The sequence below is a fragment of the Orcinus orca genome, chromosome 1 (assembly GCF_937001465.1).
Source record: "Orcinus orca chromosome 1, mOrcOrc1.1, whole genome shotgun sequence".
Classification (NCBI taxonomy): Eukaryota; Metazoa; Chordata; class Mammalia; order Artiodactyla; family Delphinidae; genus Orcinus; species Orcinus orca.
Genome location: NC_064559.1, coordinates 157778581 through 157795980, shown reverse-complemented (window position 1 = coordinate 157795980; position 17400 = coordinate 157778581). Strand labels below are relative to the sequence as shown.

Here is a 17400-nt window from a genome sequence, read left to right as displayed (position 1 = left end):
AAAAAGCTGTGTACATCTTATGTTCAACTTAGACTCCAACCATATTGATAAAATAAAAGAAATGTGGCCATTTAATTGTCACAGCTTATCTTTATGACCTTATTTGCCCAAAAGAAAGAGCTCCCCATCTGGCGATTAATACACACTGTCAAGGAAAATGAGTATCATTATGAAAGTTCAAAGAACTTGTCCATTTCTGCTATTTAATACAGAAGGGGATACAATAAAACCTTCAGGGCCTTATCCATCTGTTTTAGGTACAGCTCTTGTCACCGCCTCAGCGATCAAACTCAATAAAGCAATCACTTCACATGGCAGTGAGATCGGTGTCAGGCTGGGTTTCTCCCTCTCACTTGAATTCCTCAATCTGCCCTTCACTCCCATTTCCTTCTTATGTCTCCAGGCTCTTCCCCTCCCACCATCCCAAACTCAACTCTGTGATTGGGGCCTTACCCTTAATTCCTTAATCACCAACATCTGCAGGCTCACAGCACCACCTCGGATAATACCTCCTACACACCACTCAATACTGATTAAAGACGGGCTCTATCTACACACCTTCAAAGACGGTTGCCTATCTCAGGGGATCTCAAAGTGTGGTCCTCAGACCAGCAGATTTGGAACTTGTTAGACATGCAGATTCTCAGGCCTCACTTCAACGTACTGAATCAGAAATTCTGGGGTGGGATCCAGCAATAAGTGAGAATTACAGGCCAGCCTAAAGGCCTGGGAGTGGAAGGTGGGAGGATGGTCATTTACATCCTTAGCAATGTGTATATGAACATTTCAGCCACTTTAGTCCCCTTAAAGGTAGTCAGGTTTTACTTCATCAAAAATTCAACACTAAAAACTTTTGCATTAACCATTTGGCAATTGGTTATATTTTCTGTAGTTGTTCACTTGGATAGAAAAGTAACAGCACCTAGATTTGCCAAGAATATACTCCATGTCTAGTTCACTCAAGACCACATTCTTGGGAGGTGACCAAAAGCTTTTTCTTTCATATGGACAAGCACAAAAGAGTTGGTCTCTTGGTGTACCTTTTTTTGTTTTGACTCCTTGCATTGCTGATTAACACAACTAAAGGAACTCTCCTCTGCTTTGCAACTTGAGGTCAAGGATAGGCTAGTCCTTCTTGGGAGGGGGGAAGGCCCAGCTCCCAGTAAACAGCAAGCAGAAGCAGCTGCAGAGGCTGCCCACCTCCCCTGAGTGTCCTGTGACAACCTGACCCAGTTGGCTGCATGCAGTCACCTGTGGCTGGTCCCACTGTGTTCCTTTGCCAGCTGCAGGCTGTCAGTCCCCACTGGCTGGCCTTGAGTACTCCTCTGCTGCGCTGTGCTCCCCTCTGCCTCTGGAGGGCGGAAAGCTCTGGGGGAGGTACGAGAGGTGAAGCTCAGACTCTTCATTTATAGAGCATTTTTTTCAACCAAGAGTTCAAACGCTAAGGAGGAAACGCTATATTAGAGGAGCAGAAGGAACGAGGGAGCACACACATAAGAGGAAAAGTTTTGCTGCTACAAGATGCCTGCACCTGAAGTTTGTTACCATAAATGCCAAGAGTGTTAGGAAGCTGTTAACTCAGAGGAAGGAGAGCCTTACAAACCATCAAAGCACCCAAGGTCAGCGTAATCCTCTGGGAAATTAGGCTGGGAACGCTTCAAAACAGAGCCGTACAGGGAGAAGGTCTGCTTACCTATTTATGACTACTTGAATCCTAGGCACCTATGCATTGGTTATTCACACGAGGACTATGACATTTGCTGACCAGGCCCGACATGACACTGATCCTCACTCAAGTGACCAGGTTAGTAGCTGTTCTTATCCCAAAATGGTTAAATTAGGAGAACGACTCCTAAGATCAGATAGGGCATTACTGTACTTACATGTACTTACACTTGTTAAAAGGTCAATATCTCAAGAGCTCAACATGGTGAAATAAGGGGATATTCAATTTGCAGGAAAGTGGTTCTAAAGGTCAAGCTTCATGGACCTATGTTCTTGAATGTAAATTCAAAGACACACACGAAACTACAGAACTGGCTGCACAAAGACGTAGATTAATGCTCAAGCTCTCCATGGCCGTAGAGGCACATGTAATTCGCAACAGAAATAGGTGGAGATCAGGCTCCATTCTATGACACGTGCTCCTCAGCCATTGCAGCCCGTGGGCATTAGGGATGTAACTCCAGTTATCATTGGGGTCCATCCTAACACAGTTCCCTGAAAGGTTTCTTTTGAGTCTCTGCCCCTTAGAATCTCTTGAAAGGAGTTGCAACTCCCCAATGGCATGATCTAGGTAGTTTACTAAGAGTCAACCTGATAAGACTAAAACTAATATTAAGGCAAATGACAGTTTAGGACTGAATTGTACTTCCAGAGTTCACTCTGGAAATGGAGTGTATTAGTCAGCCTGGCGGCAATAATAACTGCAAAATCTCAGCAGCTTGCCTTGTAGGAGCCAATGTTCATTTCTCACTCATGTCAGTCAGCAGAGGCGGGTCAGCTGCTGTAGCTGCTCCCAGGTCCCTGCAGGACACACTGTTCTCATGGCACAGGGAAAAGAGCAAGAGGCAGAACTGAAACAGTCACTCATAAAACTCGCGCTCAGACATGCTGTATATCACGTCCACCTCTCACGTTCTCTTGGTCAACACAAATTCTGAGGCCAAAGCTGACCGTAGGACATGGATGAATCTTGACCTACTGAGAGGCACCGCAAGCCACACCGTCACAGTCAGGGGCAAGCAGGCAGAACCTTCTTCCAGGGAAGGGGGTGAATAGTTGGGAACAATAACACAATCCCCAGCCCAGCTGAAGCCCTGAGTGCATAGAGTCAGTATAGCAAACCCAGGGCACCAGCGCCCTTCTCTCTTGTGTGTGCGGCTAATCACTCACTGGTGCTCTTCCCAGCTGAGCTCAGAGTTCGCCTGAACAGTTTCAACATACTGCTCTAGATAACCTACTAATCAGTCAAGAATGGCACCAGGAATGAAACTTATTAGGCAGCCCTACAGTAGGGCAACAGTTGCCAGACCTGGTCATTATCACAATGGTCTGGGGAGATTTTAAAAATGCTAAGTTCTCAAGACCACCCCAGAATGTGCCATAAAAGTGACCATAAAATCTATAAATTCCTCAGACATAGCATCTGACACTATATGTCCACCGCCCGCCCCCCCTTCACGGACCCTGGATGGGGAGAATGGCGCAGGCACATGTACTTTTCAACTGCTCCAGCCCGTGATCCGGATGACCTTGAGTAAGTAAAGCAATCTCTACTTCCTTATCCGTAAAATGGTATAAATGTAGCACAGAGGTTGAGAGTAAAGGTTCTAATGTCAGACAGCCTGGGTTTAAATCTTCCCTTCACCTTTTGGTAACCATGTGAATTTACACAAGTTACTGAACTGCTGTTTCTTCATCTGAAAATGTATCCACTTCATAGGATTGAAGCTAAGTAACGTACATGAGTTGCAGAGAAGAGTGCCTGACACAAAAGTTCTCAAAAACATAGTATATACAATTTTATCCGTTTTCTCTAATACCTGTCTTTCAGAGTTGATATAAGCATTTAATGAGAACATATACAAATATATGAGAAGTATCTGGCACATAGGAGGTGCTCAAAAAGTGACAATGTTGCTATCATTATTCAATGTGTTTTAAACAATTTTTATAAAGCGATACATTATTTTCTAATGTGGTAAAATATTTAGAGCACAAATATCCTACTTAATTATTCATGCACATGCCATAACGTAGAACACTCCATACTGGTGCCAGTGAAGTGGGAGTGGGCTTAACCCATGAATGTTTCATCATCTCCCTTCAAACCACCCCTAATAAACACACACTAAGTAAAAACAGCTTCAAGACACATCACTAAGCTATCCGTAAACCATATGTCGTCCCTTACACCCCCTCCAAGCTGATTGCCACCTCAAAGCTTCTCCCATGTTGAAATTCTGGAACTCCCCAGGGGGCAACTGAGAGCGCTATGCAAAGGTATATTAAAAGCTTGGTCCGCCTTTGTAGATATACATGTGAAAGAAGCCTAGAATAATTATATCCTTTAACCAGTTCCCCTGCCCCCAACACACACACACACACTTAACAGTCACAGTCGTACTTAGATATTATGAAATGCATTATCTCTCAGTGATTGGTGTTCCCATGTTGGGAACAAAGTGAAAGGAGACATGATTCTCCTAAAACACTTCAGTGCAAATAAAGTACCCAAGCAGGCACTGCATTCCTTCATCATAGGCATTGCTAATATCCTCTCCTGATGTAACTCTGGGCATGATGTTTCAGAACTATGATTACGAGGTCTGGGCACCAGCCTGCCATGAAAAACAAATAGACACAAACCTTTAAACACCAACTCCAAAAACAAACAGCTGTTACCAAATTGTCTACGCAACTCCCACCCTAAAAAGGTTCTTGAAGCCCAAGCTAGGATAGCCAGGGGTGCCAGTTTACCAGGGATTATGCCAGTTTTAGCCCTGAAAGTCCTTTTTCCTATGAATTCCCCCAGTCCCAGGCAAACCTGGACTCTGGGTCGCCCTAGCTAAAGCAAAGAAGGTGAAATAAAAGCCAGCATGTACTGATTTTGTGTCCCCCTCTGTTAGGTAGACACAAATATAGATATAAATAGTGATCCATGGGCCCCTGCATCTCAGGTACCTGACAGGGAGAGAGCAAATTATTTTACAGCTAACAGAATTCTGAAGTTTGGGGGAGCCTGCAACTGCAACTTTACAAAGGGGAACGAAGCGTTTCTTTGAGCCTAGACTTTTATAAGCTAAAATAAAATTTTTAAATGAGAAATTTCAGGAATTCAAGTCACTGAACTATGCTGCCTACCTCTTTCTTCCTGTTTGATCTTTGAAGATTAGCATTCAGTATTTTTCATGACATTTATATTGAGGAAGGAATATAAGATTATTAAAAGCAGAGAAACTCAATATTGGGAACACACATCAAAAGGTCTTCAAGACAAAGAAGGGATCATATGATTTGAAACCAGAGTTACTAGAAGCATGTGTGCTGCACTTCATTTTCTAGTTAACAGTGTAACATACGTCAAAATATGATTTAAAACGCTTCTCACAGCTGAGCTGACATTTGGCGATCCTCAGCCTTCTTTTGCTCTTGAGGATGGGGGTTCAAATCCAAATGAGGTTAACACTTTGTACTGGTACATATTCCTGGTGGATGAGAAAAACAGTCTTTTAGTTTAAGTAAAACGAAAACATCTGTTCCACTCCTAAGGGAAAGAATGGTTTTTCAAAAGAGGGGGAGGGGATTCTTGGTTGTTAAGGCTGGAGATGGCCTCAGTAACTTTGCAAATGTTTAATAAAATAGACTGTCAGGTGCCTTGCTCACCGAGGATGATGAAAACTTGTGCGTGAGCCTTGGTTCACTTCATTTTTCAGGATGCCATACCCATGTTATCCCCTAACCCTGTCTAAAGCCATATGTTAATGTCTATCAACTGGTCCCAAGTTCTTTCCACACTGAATCAGGTAAATCCAGCTCAGTAAGTGACTGACCTTGTGCCACAAAGCTTGTCTTGGTCAGTAGCTGTGCACTCTGGGTAAGAAGTAGTATAAGTTAGCTATTGCTGCATAACAAAATACCACAGACTTCATATCTTTAAACAATACCATTTATTAGCCCACAACTCTCTCGGTCAGACCTCGGTATGGCATGACTGAGGGTCTCACAAGTATTGGCCAGGTTATGTTCTAATTTGAAGTTCAGGTCCTCTTCCAAGCTCATGTGTTTGTCCCACAATTCAGTTGCTATGGTTGTAGGACTGGGGCCCTGATTCTCTTGCTGGCTGTCAGCCAGCAGCCACTCTCAGCTCCTAGAGGCTGCCCAAATTCCTTGCCTCCTGGCCCCTTCCATTTTCAAAAGTGTCAACAGAGGATCTCCCTCACGTGGAATCCCTCTCATGCTGTCAATTACTCGCCTTAGGAAGAGCCCAGTCCCATTTAAGGGCTCACCAGATGAGGTCAGCCTCATCCAGGATAATCTCCCTTTCTTAAAGTCAACTATGCCACATAAGTCAACTTAATCCCAGGAGAAAAATCTATCATATTCACAGTCCTGAGGATTATGCAGGGGGTGGAGCTCTTGGAGGTCATCTTAGAATTCTGCCTACCATAAGAAATATAATGCAACATTTCTCTTTTCAGTCCTTTGTACTGTAGTGCATAGTTTCTTAAGCTTTTTACATCACAGGCTATTATTAAAATGAATGAATTCCATGGCCCCTGTTCTACCAAAAAAAAAAGTCTATGTGCGCACACATACACATAGATATACAGACACATACAAAGTTGTCCACAATTTCAGCCACCCTACCCACACCCTGAGAAGTCAATCCACATTTAAAACTCTGTAGATGGAGGCAGAATAAGCTGGAGAGGTGAAGGGGATTCCTTGAAGTATTTTAAGCAGAGAATTACATGATCACATGTTTAGTTTAAATAATTACTGTCAAGTTTTATGACAGGAAAGTGTGGAGACAGGGAATATAGTATAAAGATGTTCTGTGTTCTAGCAAGAGATCGCAAGGCTGTGCACTTGGGCACTGGTGATAAGGTGTGAGAAGAAGCTAGAAAAGCAGCAGGTCTTGGTAAGTGATTAAATGTAAGTCATGAGGAAGAGGAGGAGTCAGAGCGAACTTCAAGTTTCCAGCTTGAGAAACTGGGTAAAACAAACAGGATAGAAGGCTGCTTGAGAGGATGGGAGGTAATGAGTTTATTTTTGGATATTTTGAGTTTGAAATGTCCTTGAGACAGCCTGGTGAGAACCAGGCAGCTGGGTATACTAGTCTGAAGTCCCAAGGAGAGGGCAAGGCTAGCAATAGATTTGAGGGGTCGTAGGAGAATATACCAGCTTGATTTTCACTGCACTAAAGTACCATATGTATAACAATTTCTAAAACTTCAGAACAAAGAATGCTTTAATTTTATCTTTCTCTCTTACTTTAACATAATTTCTCCTAGAGTAAAATTTTACACAAAAAAACAAAGGAGTCTGCATTTATTATCACAGTTTTCCCCTATCAGAGTAGAAGGAAGGACCACAGGGCCACCACAGTATCATCAAGAAACCTAGTTAATATCCCCAAATTGGGTCCATTACTTTCTCACAGAAGCAGCCCTTTCTTCACTTTCACCATCCATTGCCAGTCCTACATAAACCCAAGTGAAAATCTGATGGCATCCGAAGGAGAGCCCCCCAAAATTCAATCTCAGGTCCTAGTTGATATTTTAATAGAAAAAAACCCTTTGTATTCAGTTCTATGAAACACAGAATCAAATCATTTTATTGTGCCAAATGTCAGTAAAGTTAAGATGTTGTTGGGAATGTCTAAGCTACCCTACCTGGACATGAAATGGACCATGGGAGCCTTCTAAATGGTCTCCTGCACAATCCATTCTCCACAAGGCAGCCAGAGTAACTTTGTAAATGTAAAGCAGACCATGACACTCTCATGCTTAAAGCCATTCAATGTTTCCCATTTCTATTCAAATAAAACCCAGACTTCTCACCGTGTAGGGCTCCATCCTAATCACATCTCCGCCATGTTCTCTCAGGCCCTCCCTGGTTCCCTTTTGAAGCCTAGCTTTTTCCTGACTGAGAACAATTGTGTTTTCCTCTTCCCGGAACTCTTTGCCCTCAACATTTCTTATAGCTGGCTCCTTCTCACCTTACCTTTCATGTATCACCTCAAAAGTCTACTCCTGACCAAGGCCTTCCCTGACCACCATTTCTAACCCTTAACTACCTACTCTCTATCACATTACTGTTTTATTGTCTATATACACTTGTGATCTGAAATTATGATTTTTGTTTTGTACACTTGTTTTGGTTTTGTATATTTACTTACTGAATATGGAGCCAAAAGGGCAGTCACTTCATCTTTATTGTTCCATAGCATATGAGAAGTGCTAAATAAATATTTGTGGAATGAACTAATTGAACTCATGTCCCGTTTCCATAAAATTAGTAAATAAATAGTAAGAAAAAAAAAGCACTCTGAGCAAGGATGCCAGTTTCTGTAGTTGACACCGTCAGATTAAAGCCTTTAAGTAGCTCACAGTGGGCTGGAGAATGCCATGAGCAATTGTGATACAGCCTGATAAATACTAACAGGGTCCTCTAGGATCACAAGAAAGGAGCCTAATCTTGTCTTAGGGGATTCCATAAGGAATCATAGGCAAAGGTAAATGTGAACGATGAGTGAAGGAAAAATGTGGGGAGGAAGGATGGAAGGAACGTCGTGAGTGTCTAGACAGAAGGGACAGCAGGTGCAAAACTCTCCGGCAAGAGATGGGAATCTGAGAAATTTTAAGTAGTTCCCTGTTGTGGAGCATTCTCCCAGAGTAACTGCAGGATTCGATGACATAATAAGGTATGCGAACATATCGTGAACGCTAACGTGCCATATAAGTTATTATAAATAAGTGCAGACCTGTACTACTGGTCACTTATTACCTGATGGTTTCTGATATTAAAAGAAAAAGAAAACATTATTTCGGAGGACTTCGAGTGAACGCTTCTCTGACTTACAGACTTACATGCTAGATCCTCTGACTTCCCCCCTCCTTCCCCCCACCCCAGCTGGGTAGAGTCAAAAAGTTGGTGGAGCTCGCTGGCGCACGGGGAGCGGGGGTGGAGGGGGCCTCAACAACGGCTCTCATTGGCCTTTCAAACTGAACCGGTTGGACGATTGGCTGCGGAGGTTTCCAGAGGCCGTCCCACGTCGCTGATTGGATGAGGAGCGGAGAAGCTCCCACCTCCTTCACTCTAGACCCTCCTCGGTCCAGTTGCTTGGCAACCGATTGGCATCCTCCGGCGGAGCCGGCACCCAGTTAGTTACACCTGTGAAGCGGAGACAACAAACGGCTACGACCGCCCTACGCTTACGCCTTTCACGCCCACTTCACGCACAAGCAGCACGGGTGGTCCCAGAAGCTCATCCAGGTTTGCCTTCAGATGGGCTGTGGGCTGGCCCTGCAGTGACACACCGCAGTTGAGAAAGTGCTCACGTCTTCCTTCTGAAGTCCTCCTTCGGAAGAGTCAGAGGAGAAAAAAAGTCACTGTTATACGTCCAACTTAGAGCCACTTATCTTGGGAGCACGCAGCGTTCTGAGGCTCGGTCGAGAAAGCGAGTAACTTATGTCAGTTAACTAGGTGCGGGAAGGTGACCCATAACCTCAGACACCTGCCTCAGAGCGAACCCTAGGAGTGCGGGGACAAGTGCCAGACTCTGCTGCCTTATCATGTACAGCAGAGCCTACATCTTGCTGCAAAGAGAATTCCAAGAGTTGAAGAAAAACAATTATGAGGTGAGTACTGGAGACCTGGAGGGTGTGTTTCATTGGAGTACCAATTTTTAAAAGCAGTTTAATCTGTGTTTATTCTATAAGGCATAATTTAGTTAAACATACTTTGCCACTACAGACTTGTTTAATGAACCTATTTCAGTATAATTATCTGCTTCATAATAATAACAACTATTTGCACTTCATGATAATAGTTAACAATATTGAGCACACTATGCTGAGTAATTTATGGGCATTTAAGCCGTGAATATCAGGGTCCATCAGGTAGTAAGTGACTAGTAGGTCCAGGGTTGCACTCATTAATTACAATACTACAAAATAAGTTCGTAGTATTTTGTTTTACCTACCAGAAACCTAAGCCGCAGAAAGGGTCAGTAAATATTTGGCCGCAGGATTCCATCACAGGGTTTTCTACTACTTCCTGTCTAGTGCACTTTTTGCCAACTTCTGTCACATATAATACAGAAGCACCTTTCCCTTATAATTTTAACACAGAGCAAGGCTTTGCCCCGAATGCCACCAATGAGGTTTCAGTGTTCATAGGCTGTTCAGTGGTTGTCATAGGCTGTTTCATCACATACAATATGGAGAATTTAAAAATGGAAGGGGCGAGGGTGTACTTAGAAAGAATAGAAAGCCGTGCATAGAAAGAGGGTGTAGCATGCTTACCAACAGCTGCATAGGGTGTAGTTCAATGGCATTGCTCTCTTTTCACTCCTGCCATAGAAGTATTGCCTTAACAGGAGATGTCAGGAACAATTATTGAGTTCAACAACAAACATTCGAGAGGTATGAAAGTAACATTTGATGTTGTTTCCGCTCCACCTGAATTTTGTGGCTTTCTGTTGAAAGAAAATCTGTTGAAGGGAGAAGTGTTAGGTAAATATAGATAATGTAGGTAATAGAGATGTAATGGTTATCCAGACTAGCACTTAACATACCTAATAACTATGTGGTTGCTCAGAAGTATTTATCGACTATATTTAAGTGTATTCCTCAGCATAACCAATAACCTTATTCTATGAAATCCATTCTTGTCCCTCCATTGGAATAATGCCTCAAGTGTAGGAAAATTTTATTTTTATATATGAGCATAATTTTAGAGTTGTGTTTTTCTTAATGAAAATTTTCTTACTTCATGGCTTATATAGCATCCATATGGTTTTTAAAATCTTTGAAGAAATGCAAGCTTTCCAACTATTTCTTTCATTTTGAATTTGAGTCTTAAATTGTCTGTTGTCTTACATAGGCCACACATTCTAGTTTTGACCTTACTGTCCCACTTGTGATTTGCACACTACACTACTGATTTATTTAAAATTTGCTATTGCATGTTTTTCTGGAATCTATCTTCTCTGTAATAAGGCGATATATAACACCTTCCCCAAATCAAAAAAAAATTATCAGAAAAAGAAAACGTAGAGCTTTTGGAATTCATTGTAATCTAATATCTGATTTTCCAAGCTGCACTAAATATTTAATCTTTTTTCTGCTTTAATTTTTCTTAATTAAAGGGTATTACTGGCTTTCCTGTAAGTGAAGATATGATGCAATGGGAAGCTGATATTGAAGGTCTACAGAATACAGTTTGGCATGGTTTGTGCTTTCAGAACTAATTTACTTTTTTAAAAGTCTTTGTATTATTAGCCTATTTTCTTTAAGGTTGCATTGTATAAATTTCTAGAATTCTTAAAGTATTTACATGTTATTTTTTTATTATATGGTTTAATTTTTTGCCATTTGTCAACATGGATGGAAATTTCAGGTTTGAATTTTTCTTTATGCCCAATCTTGATGTTATCATGATTTTAAGAAGCACACACAGGAAAGCATTATCAATTGAGAATATCATCTGACAGTCTTCCATGAAGTCAGAGAATAGCTAACAAAATGCCTGTTGGCAGAAAAATCCCACAATTATGTCTCATTTTTTTCCTCTATGATTTTCCCACAAATTTCCATAAATCAAATTCTCAAGCAAACTAGGCAACTATAAGCTTTAATGACCACGCACTCTTACAGTTGCGGATTAACAAGATACATTTGTTTAGTGAGGTAGGGGAGAAAAGCATGTAAGTGGGTAATTACAATAAAATATAACATGTTCTATTATGGATTTTGAATGGAATACCGAGGAGGCAGTGATTAGTTAATTTTGCCTTGGAGAGTCAGGAACGGCTTCCCAAGGAAGTGACCCTTGAGTTGGGTCCTAAAAAATGTGTGAGAATTCACCAGGTTTAGAATCAGAAGGAAATCCAGGCAGAGTAAACAGCCTGACATGAGGTGGCAAGAGAGGGCTCTGGAGCAGTGAGTTCAGTAAAGATGAGATACACAGTGAAGGGGCCGGGTGTTAGGGGGACAGGGTCAGTGGGTAGAAAGGACTAGTGGGAATGTGGCTGAAAACATGGAATTAGATTGTGAGGAGTCTGTTACACCATCTAGAGGAGTCTAGGCATCCTATAATCCAATTTACTTATTAATATAATAAAACTCTAGGGACCTTGGGGAGGCTAAACTGTAGGAATAAACTTCAGTGTTAGGTTACAGTTAATCAGTTCAACATGACACTTTAGTAAAAATGTTTCTTTTTGTATCACAGGATCATTCTTCCAACTGAGAATAAATTTTACATCGGAGTATAATTTTGTCCCTCCAGTTGTGAAATTTAGAACAATTCCTTTTCATCCAAATGGTAAGGAACAAATGAAATTTTTATCATCACGAGTTCTGTCCCCATTAACCTTGTTCTTTGTTAGTGTTTAATAATGTTTCTTTTTAATCACTTTGTTACGATTATAAAAGTAAGCATGCTTATTGGGGAAAATATTAAAAGGCAGAAAAAAATTATCACCTGAATCCTAATTCAGAGAGATACTATTCTCTATATTTAACCAAATTTATTTCCTTCTTCTATGTATGCGTTTTATCTACATAGTTGAGTTATTACACAAAGTTTTATATATTTTTACTTAAAATGACGTAATACATTTATTTCTGCAATATTAAACATTCTTCAAAATATAATTTTTAATGACTGAATGATAAACTTAATTCCTGTATTGTTCAGTATTTTAGTTGGACCTAATTTTTTACTATAAAAGTAATGCACAGACAAATTAACATTTTAGAAAGAAATAAGTTAGATTGCTACCTCAAGTCATATGCGAAGTAAATTCTTGATCGATTACAAATGCAAAAAATTTTAATGCTAAAAAGAAAATCTAATAGAACTTTTATGGGTGTGGTGAGAAAGGCTTTTCTAAAAACAACAAATCCTAGAAACCATGAGAAAAGCATGACACATTAAACTACATAAACTTTTTAAGACTTCTCTATAGCTAACAACATTATAAACAGAGATAAAAATACACTGACTTTTGCAAACTGAGGGAAAATATTTGCAATGCATAAAACAGAATATTTATAATATGTAAAGACCACTTGTGGATCAGTAAGAAAAAACAGAAAGCAACAGAAAAATGGGCAAAGGTTATAAACAAGCGCTTTTTTCTTAGTGTGTTTTTGTTTTATATTGAAGTATAGTTGATTTACAATGTTGTGTTATTTTCAGGTGTACCATAAAGTGATTCTGTTATATATGTAGTCGTTTTAAGATTCTTTTCCCTTATATGTTATTACAAAATATCGAGTATAGTTCTCTGCACTATACGGTAGGTCCTTGTTACTTATCTGTTTTATATACAGTAGTGTGTATATGTTAATCCCAAATGCCTAATTTGTCCCTCCCCCTGCTTTCCCTTTTGGTAACTGTAAGTTTGTTTTCTATGTCTATGGGTCTATTTCTGTTTTGAATATAAGTTCATTTGTACCGTTTTTTTTTAGATTCCACATATAAGTGATATCATATGATATTTGTCTTTCTCTTTCTGACTTAGTTCACTTAGTATGATAATCTCTAGGTCCATCCATGTTGCTGCAAATGGCATTATTTCATTCTTTTTTAATGGCTGAGTAGTATTCTATTGTATATGTATGCCACATCTTCTTTATCCATTCATCTCTTTTTTTTTGGCGGTACACGGGCCTCTCACTGCTATGGCCTCTCCCGTTGCAGAGCACAGGCTCGGGACGCACAGGCTCAGCGGCCATTGCTCACCGGCCCAGCCGCTCTGCAGCATGTGGGATCTTCCCGGACCGGGGCACGAACCCATGTCCCCTGCATCAGCAGGCAGACTCTCAACCACTGCGCCACCAGGGAAGCCCTATCCATTCATCTCTTGATGGACATTTAAGTTACTTCCATGTCTTGGCTATTGTAAATAGTGCTGCAGTGAACATTGGGGTGCATGTATCTTTTTGAATTATAGTTTTCTCTGGGTATATGCCCAGGAGTGGGATTACAGGATCATATGGTAGCCCTATTTTTAGTTTTTTAAAGGAAGCAGCATACATTTCTCTATAGTTGCTGTACCAATGTACATTCCCAACAACAGTGTAGGAGGGTTCCTTTTTCTCCACACCTTCTCCAGCATTTATTGTTTGTACACTTTTTCATGATGGTCATTCTGACTGGTGTGAGGTGATACCTCAACATAGCTTTGATTTGCATTTCTCTAATAATTAGCAATGTGGAGCAGTTTTCATGTGCATGTTGACCATATATAAGTCTTCTTTGGAGAACTGTCTATTTAGATCTCATGCCCAGTTTTTGATTGGGTTGGTTTTTTTTTTGATGTTGAACTGTAAAGCTGTTTGTATACTTTTACGATTAATCCCTTTTTGCTCACATCATTTGCAAAATTTTCTCCCATTCTGTAGGTTCTCTTTTTGTTTTGCTGATGGTTTCCTTTGCCTTTAAGTTTAATTAGGTCCCATTTTTTAATTTTTTTAATTTTTTTTTTGCTGTACGCGGGCCTCTCACTGTTGTGGCCTCTCCCGTTGCGGAGCACAGGCTCCGGACACGCAGGCTCAGTGGCTATGGCTCATGGGCCTAGCCGCTCCGTGGCATGTGGGATCTTCCCAGACCAGGGCACGAACCCATGTCCCCTGCATCAGCAGGCGGACTCTCAACCACTGCGCCACCAGGGAAGCCCCCATTTGTTTATTTTTGTTTTTATTTCCATTACTCTAGAAGACAGATCCAAAAAGATATTGCTGTGATTTATGTCAGAGTATTCTGCCTATGTTTTCCTCTAGGGGTTTTAGAGTATCCAGTTTTACATTAGGTCTTTAATCCATTTTGACTTTATTTTTGTGTATGGTGTTAGAGAGTGTTCTAATCTGATTCTTTTACATGTAGCTGTCCAGTTTTCCAAGCACCACTTATCGAAGAGACTATCTTTTCTCCATTGTACATTCGTGACTCCTTTGTCATAGATTAATTGACTATATGTGTGTGGGTTTATTTCTGGGCTTTCTATCCTGTTCCACTGATCTGTATTTCTGTTTTTGTGCCAGTCTGATACTGTTTTGATGATTGTAGCTTTGTAGTATAGTCTGAAGTCAGGGAGCCTGATTCCTCCACCTCTGTTTTTCTTTCTCAAGATTACTTTGGCTATTTCGGGTCTCTTGTGTTTCCATACAAATTAAAAATTTTTTTGTTCTAGTTCTGTGAAAAATGCCATTAGTAATTTCATAGGGATTGCATTAAATCTGTAGACTGCCTTGGGTACTATAGTCATTTTGACAGTATTGATTCTTCCAGTCCAAGAACACATCTGTTTGTGTCATCTTCAATTTCTTTCATCAGCGTCTTATAGTTTTCAGAGTACAGGTCTTTTGCCTCCTTAGGTAGGTTTATTCCTGGGTATTTTATCCTTTTTGATGTGATGGTAAATGGGATTATTTCCTCAGTTTCTCTCTGATTTTTCATTGTTAGTGAATAGAAATGCAACATATTTCTGTGTATACATTTTGTATCCTGCAACTTTACTGAATGCATTGATGAGCTCTAGTAGTTTTCTGGTAGTGTCTTTAGAACTTTTTATGTATCGCATCATGTCATCTGCAAACAGTGAAACTTTTACTTCTTCTTTTCCAATTTGTATTCCTTTTTTTTTGCGGTATGCGGGCCTCTCACTGTTGTGGCCTCTCCCATTGCGGAGCACAGGCTCCGGACGCGCAGGCTCAGCGGCCATGGCTCATGGGCCCAGCTGCTCCGCGGCATGTGGGATCTTCCCAGACCGGGGCACGAACCCGTGTCCCCTGCATCGGCAGGCGGACTCTCAACCACTGCGCCACCAGGGAAGCCCATCCAATTTGTATTCCTTTTATTTCTTTTTCTTCTCTGATTGTCGTGGCTAGAACTTCCAAAACTATGTTGACTAAAAGTGGCAAGAGTGGACATCCTTGTCTTGTTCCTGATCTTAGAGGAAATGCTTTCAGCTTTTCACCGCTGAGTATGATGTTGTTAGCTGTGGGTTTGTTATATATGGCCTTTATTATGTTGAGGTAGGTTCCCTCTATGCCCACTTTATGGAGAGTTTTTATCACAATTCGATGTTGAATTTTATCAAAAGCTTTTTCTGCATCTATTGATATGATTATATGGTTTTTATTCTTCAATTTGTTGATGTGGTGTATCACACTGAATGATTTGTGGATATTGAAAAATCCTTGCATCCCTGGGATAAATCCCACTTGATCCGGTGTATGATCTTTTTAAAGTATTGTTGGATTCAATTTGCCAGTATTTTATTAAGGATTTTTGCATCTAGGTTCATCAGTGATATCGGCCTGTAATTTTCTTTTTTTGTGAAATCTGCCTGGTTTTGGTGTCACAGTGATGGTGGCCTCATAGAATGAGTTTGGAAGTGTTCCTTCCTCTGCAGTTTTTGGAATAGTTTCAAAAGGAAAGGTGTTATCTCTTCTGTAAGTGTTTAATAGACTTCGCCTGTGAAGCCATCTGGTCCTAGACTCTTGTTTGTTGGGAGTTTTTAAGTCACAGTTTCAATTTCAGTACTTGTAATTGGTCTGTTAATATTTTCTATTTCTTCCTGGTTCAGTCTTGGGAGATTGTACCTTTCTAAGGTTTGTTCATTTCTTCTAAGTTGTCCATTTTATTGGCGTAGTGTTTCTTGTAGTAGTCTCTTATGGTCCTTTGTATTGCTGTGGTGTCGGTTGTAACTTCTCCTTTTTCATTTCTGATTTTACTGATTTGGGCCCTCTCCCTTTTTTCTTGATGAGTCTGACTAAAGGTTTATCCATTTTGTTTATCTTTTCAAAGAAGCAGATTTTAGCTTCATTGATATTTTCTATTGTTTTCTTAGTTACTATTCCATTTATTTCTGCTCTGATCTTTATGATTTCTTTCCTTCTGCTAACTTCGGGTTTTGTTTGTTCTTCTTTCTTTAGTTGCTTTAGGTGTAAGGTTAGGTTGTTTATTTGAGATTTTTCTTGTTTCCTGAGCTCAGGTTGTATCACTGTAAATTTCCCTCTTAGAACTGTTTTTGCTACATTCCATAGGTTTTGGATCATTGTGTTTTCATTTTCATTTGTCTCTAGGTACTTTTTTGATTTCCTCTTTGGTTTCTTCAGTGATCCATTGGTTGTTTAGTAGAATACTGTTTAGCCTCCACATGTTTATGTTTTTTTGAAGTTATTTTCTTGTAGTTGATTTCTAATCTCATAGTCTTGTGGTTGAAAAAGATGCTTGATATGATTCCAGTTTTCTTAAATTTACCGAGACTTGATTTGTGCCCCAGCAAGTGATCTGTCCTGGAGATGATTCCATGTGTACTTGAAAAGACTGTGTATTCTGCTGCTTTCAGATGGAATGCTCTATAAATATCAATTAAGTCCATCCGGTCTAATTTGTCATTTAAGGCCTGTGTTTCCTTATTGATTTTCTATCTGGATGATCTGTCCATTTATGTAAGTGGGGTGTTAAGCTCTCCCACTATTATCATGTTACTGTCAAGTTCTCCTTTTATGTCTGTTAACGTTTGCCTTATATATTGAGGTGCTCCTGTGTTGGATGCATATATATATATATATATATATATATACAATTGTTATATCTTCTTCTTGGATTGTTCCTTTGGTCATTAGGTACTGTCCTTCTTTGTCTCTTATA

The 17400-nt window shown here is 40.2% G+C and overlaps 1 protein-coding gene across 1 annotated transcript in view; it reads left to right on the top strand.

Moving 5' to 3' along the window:
- The first annotated feature begins 8872 nt into the window (after positions 1 to 8872).
- The window catches only part of UBE2U (ubiquitin conjugating enzyme E2 U), a 42707-nt gene continuing 34179 nt past the window's right edge, over positions 8873 to 17400 (top strand). Inside the window, exons 1-3 of the mRNA XM_033408995.2 lie at positions 8873 to 9368; positions 10880 to 10961; positions 11965 to 12057. Of these exons, the coding sequence (XP_033264886.1) occupies positions 9303 to 9368; positions 10880 to 10961; positions 11965 to 12057 (241 nt within the window). The 5' untranslated portion in view covers positions 8873 to 9302. The remainder of the gene's footprint in view (positions 9369 to 10879; positions 10962 to 11964; positions 12058 to 17400) is intronic.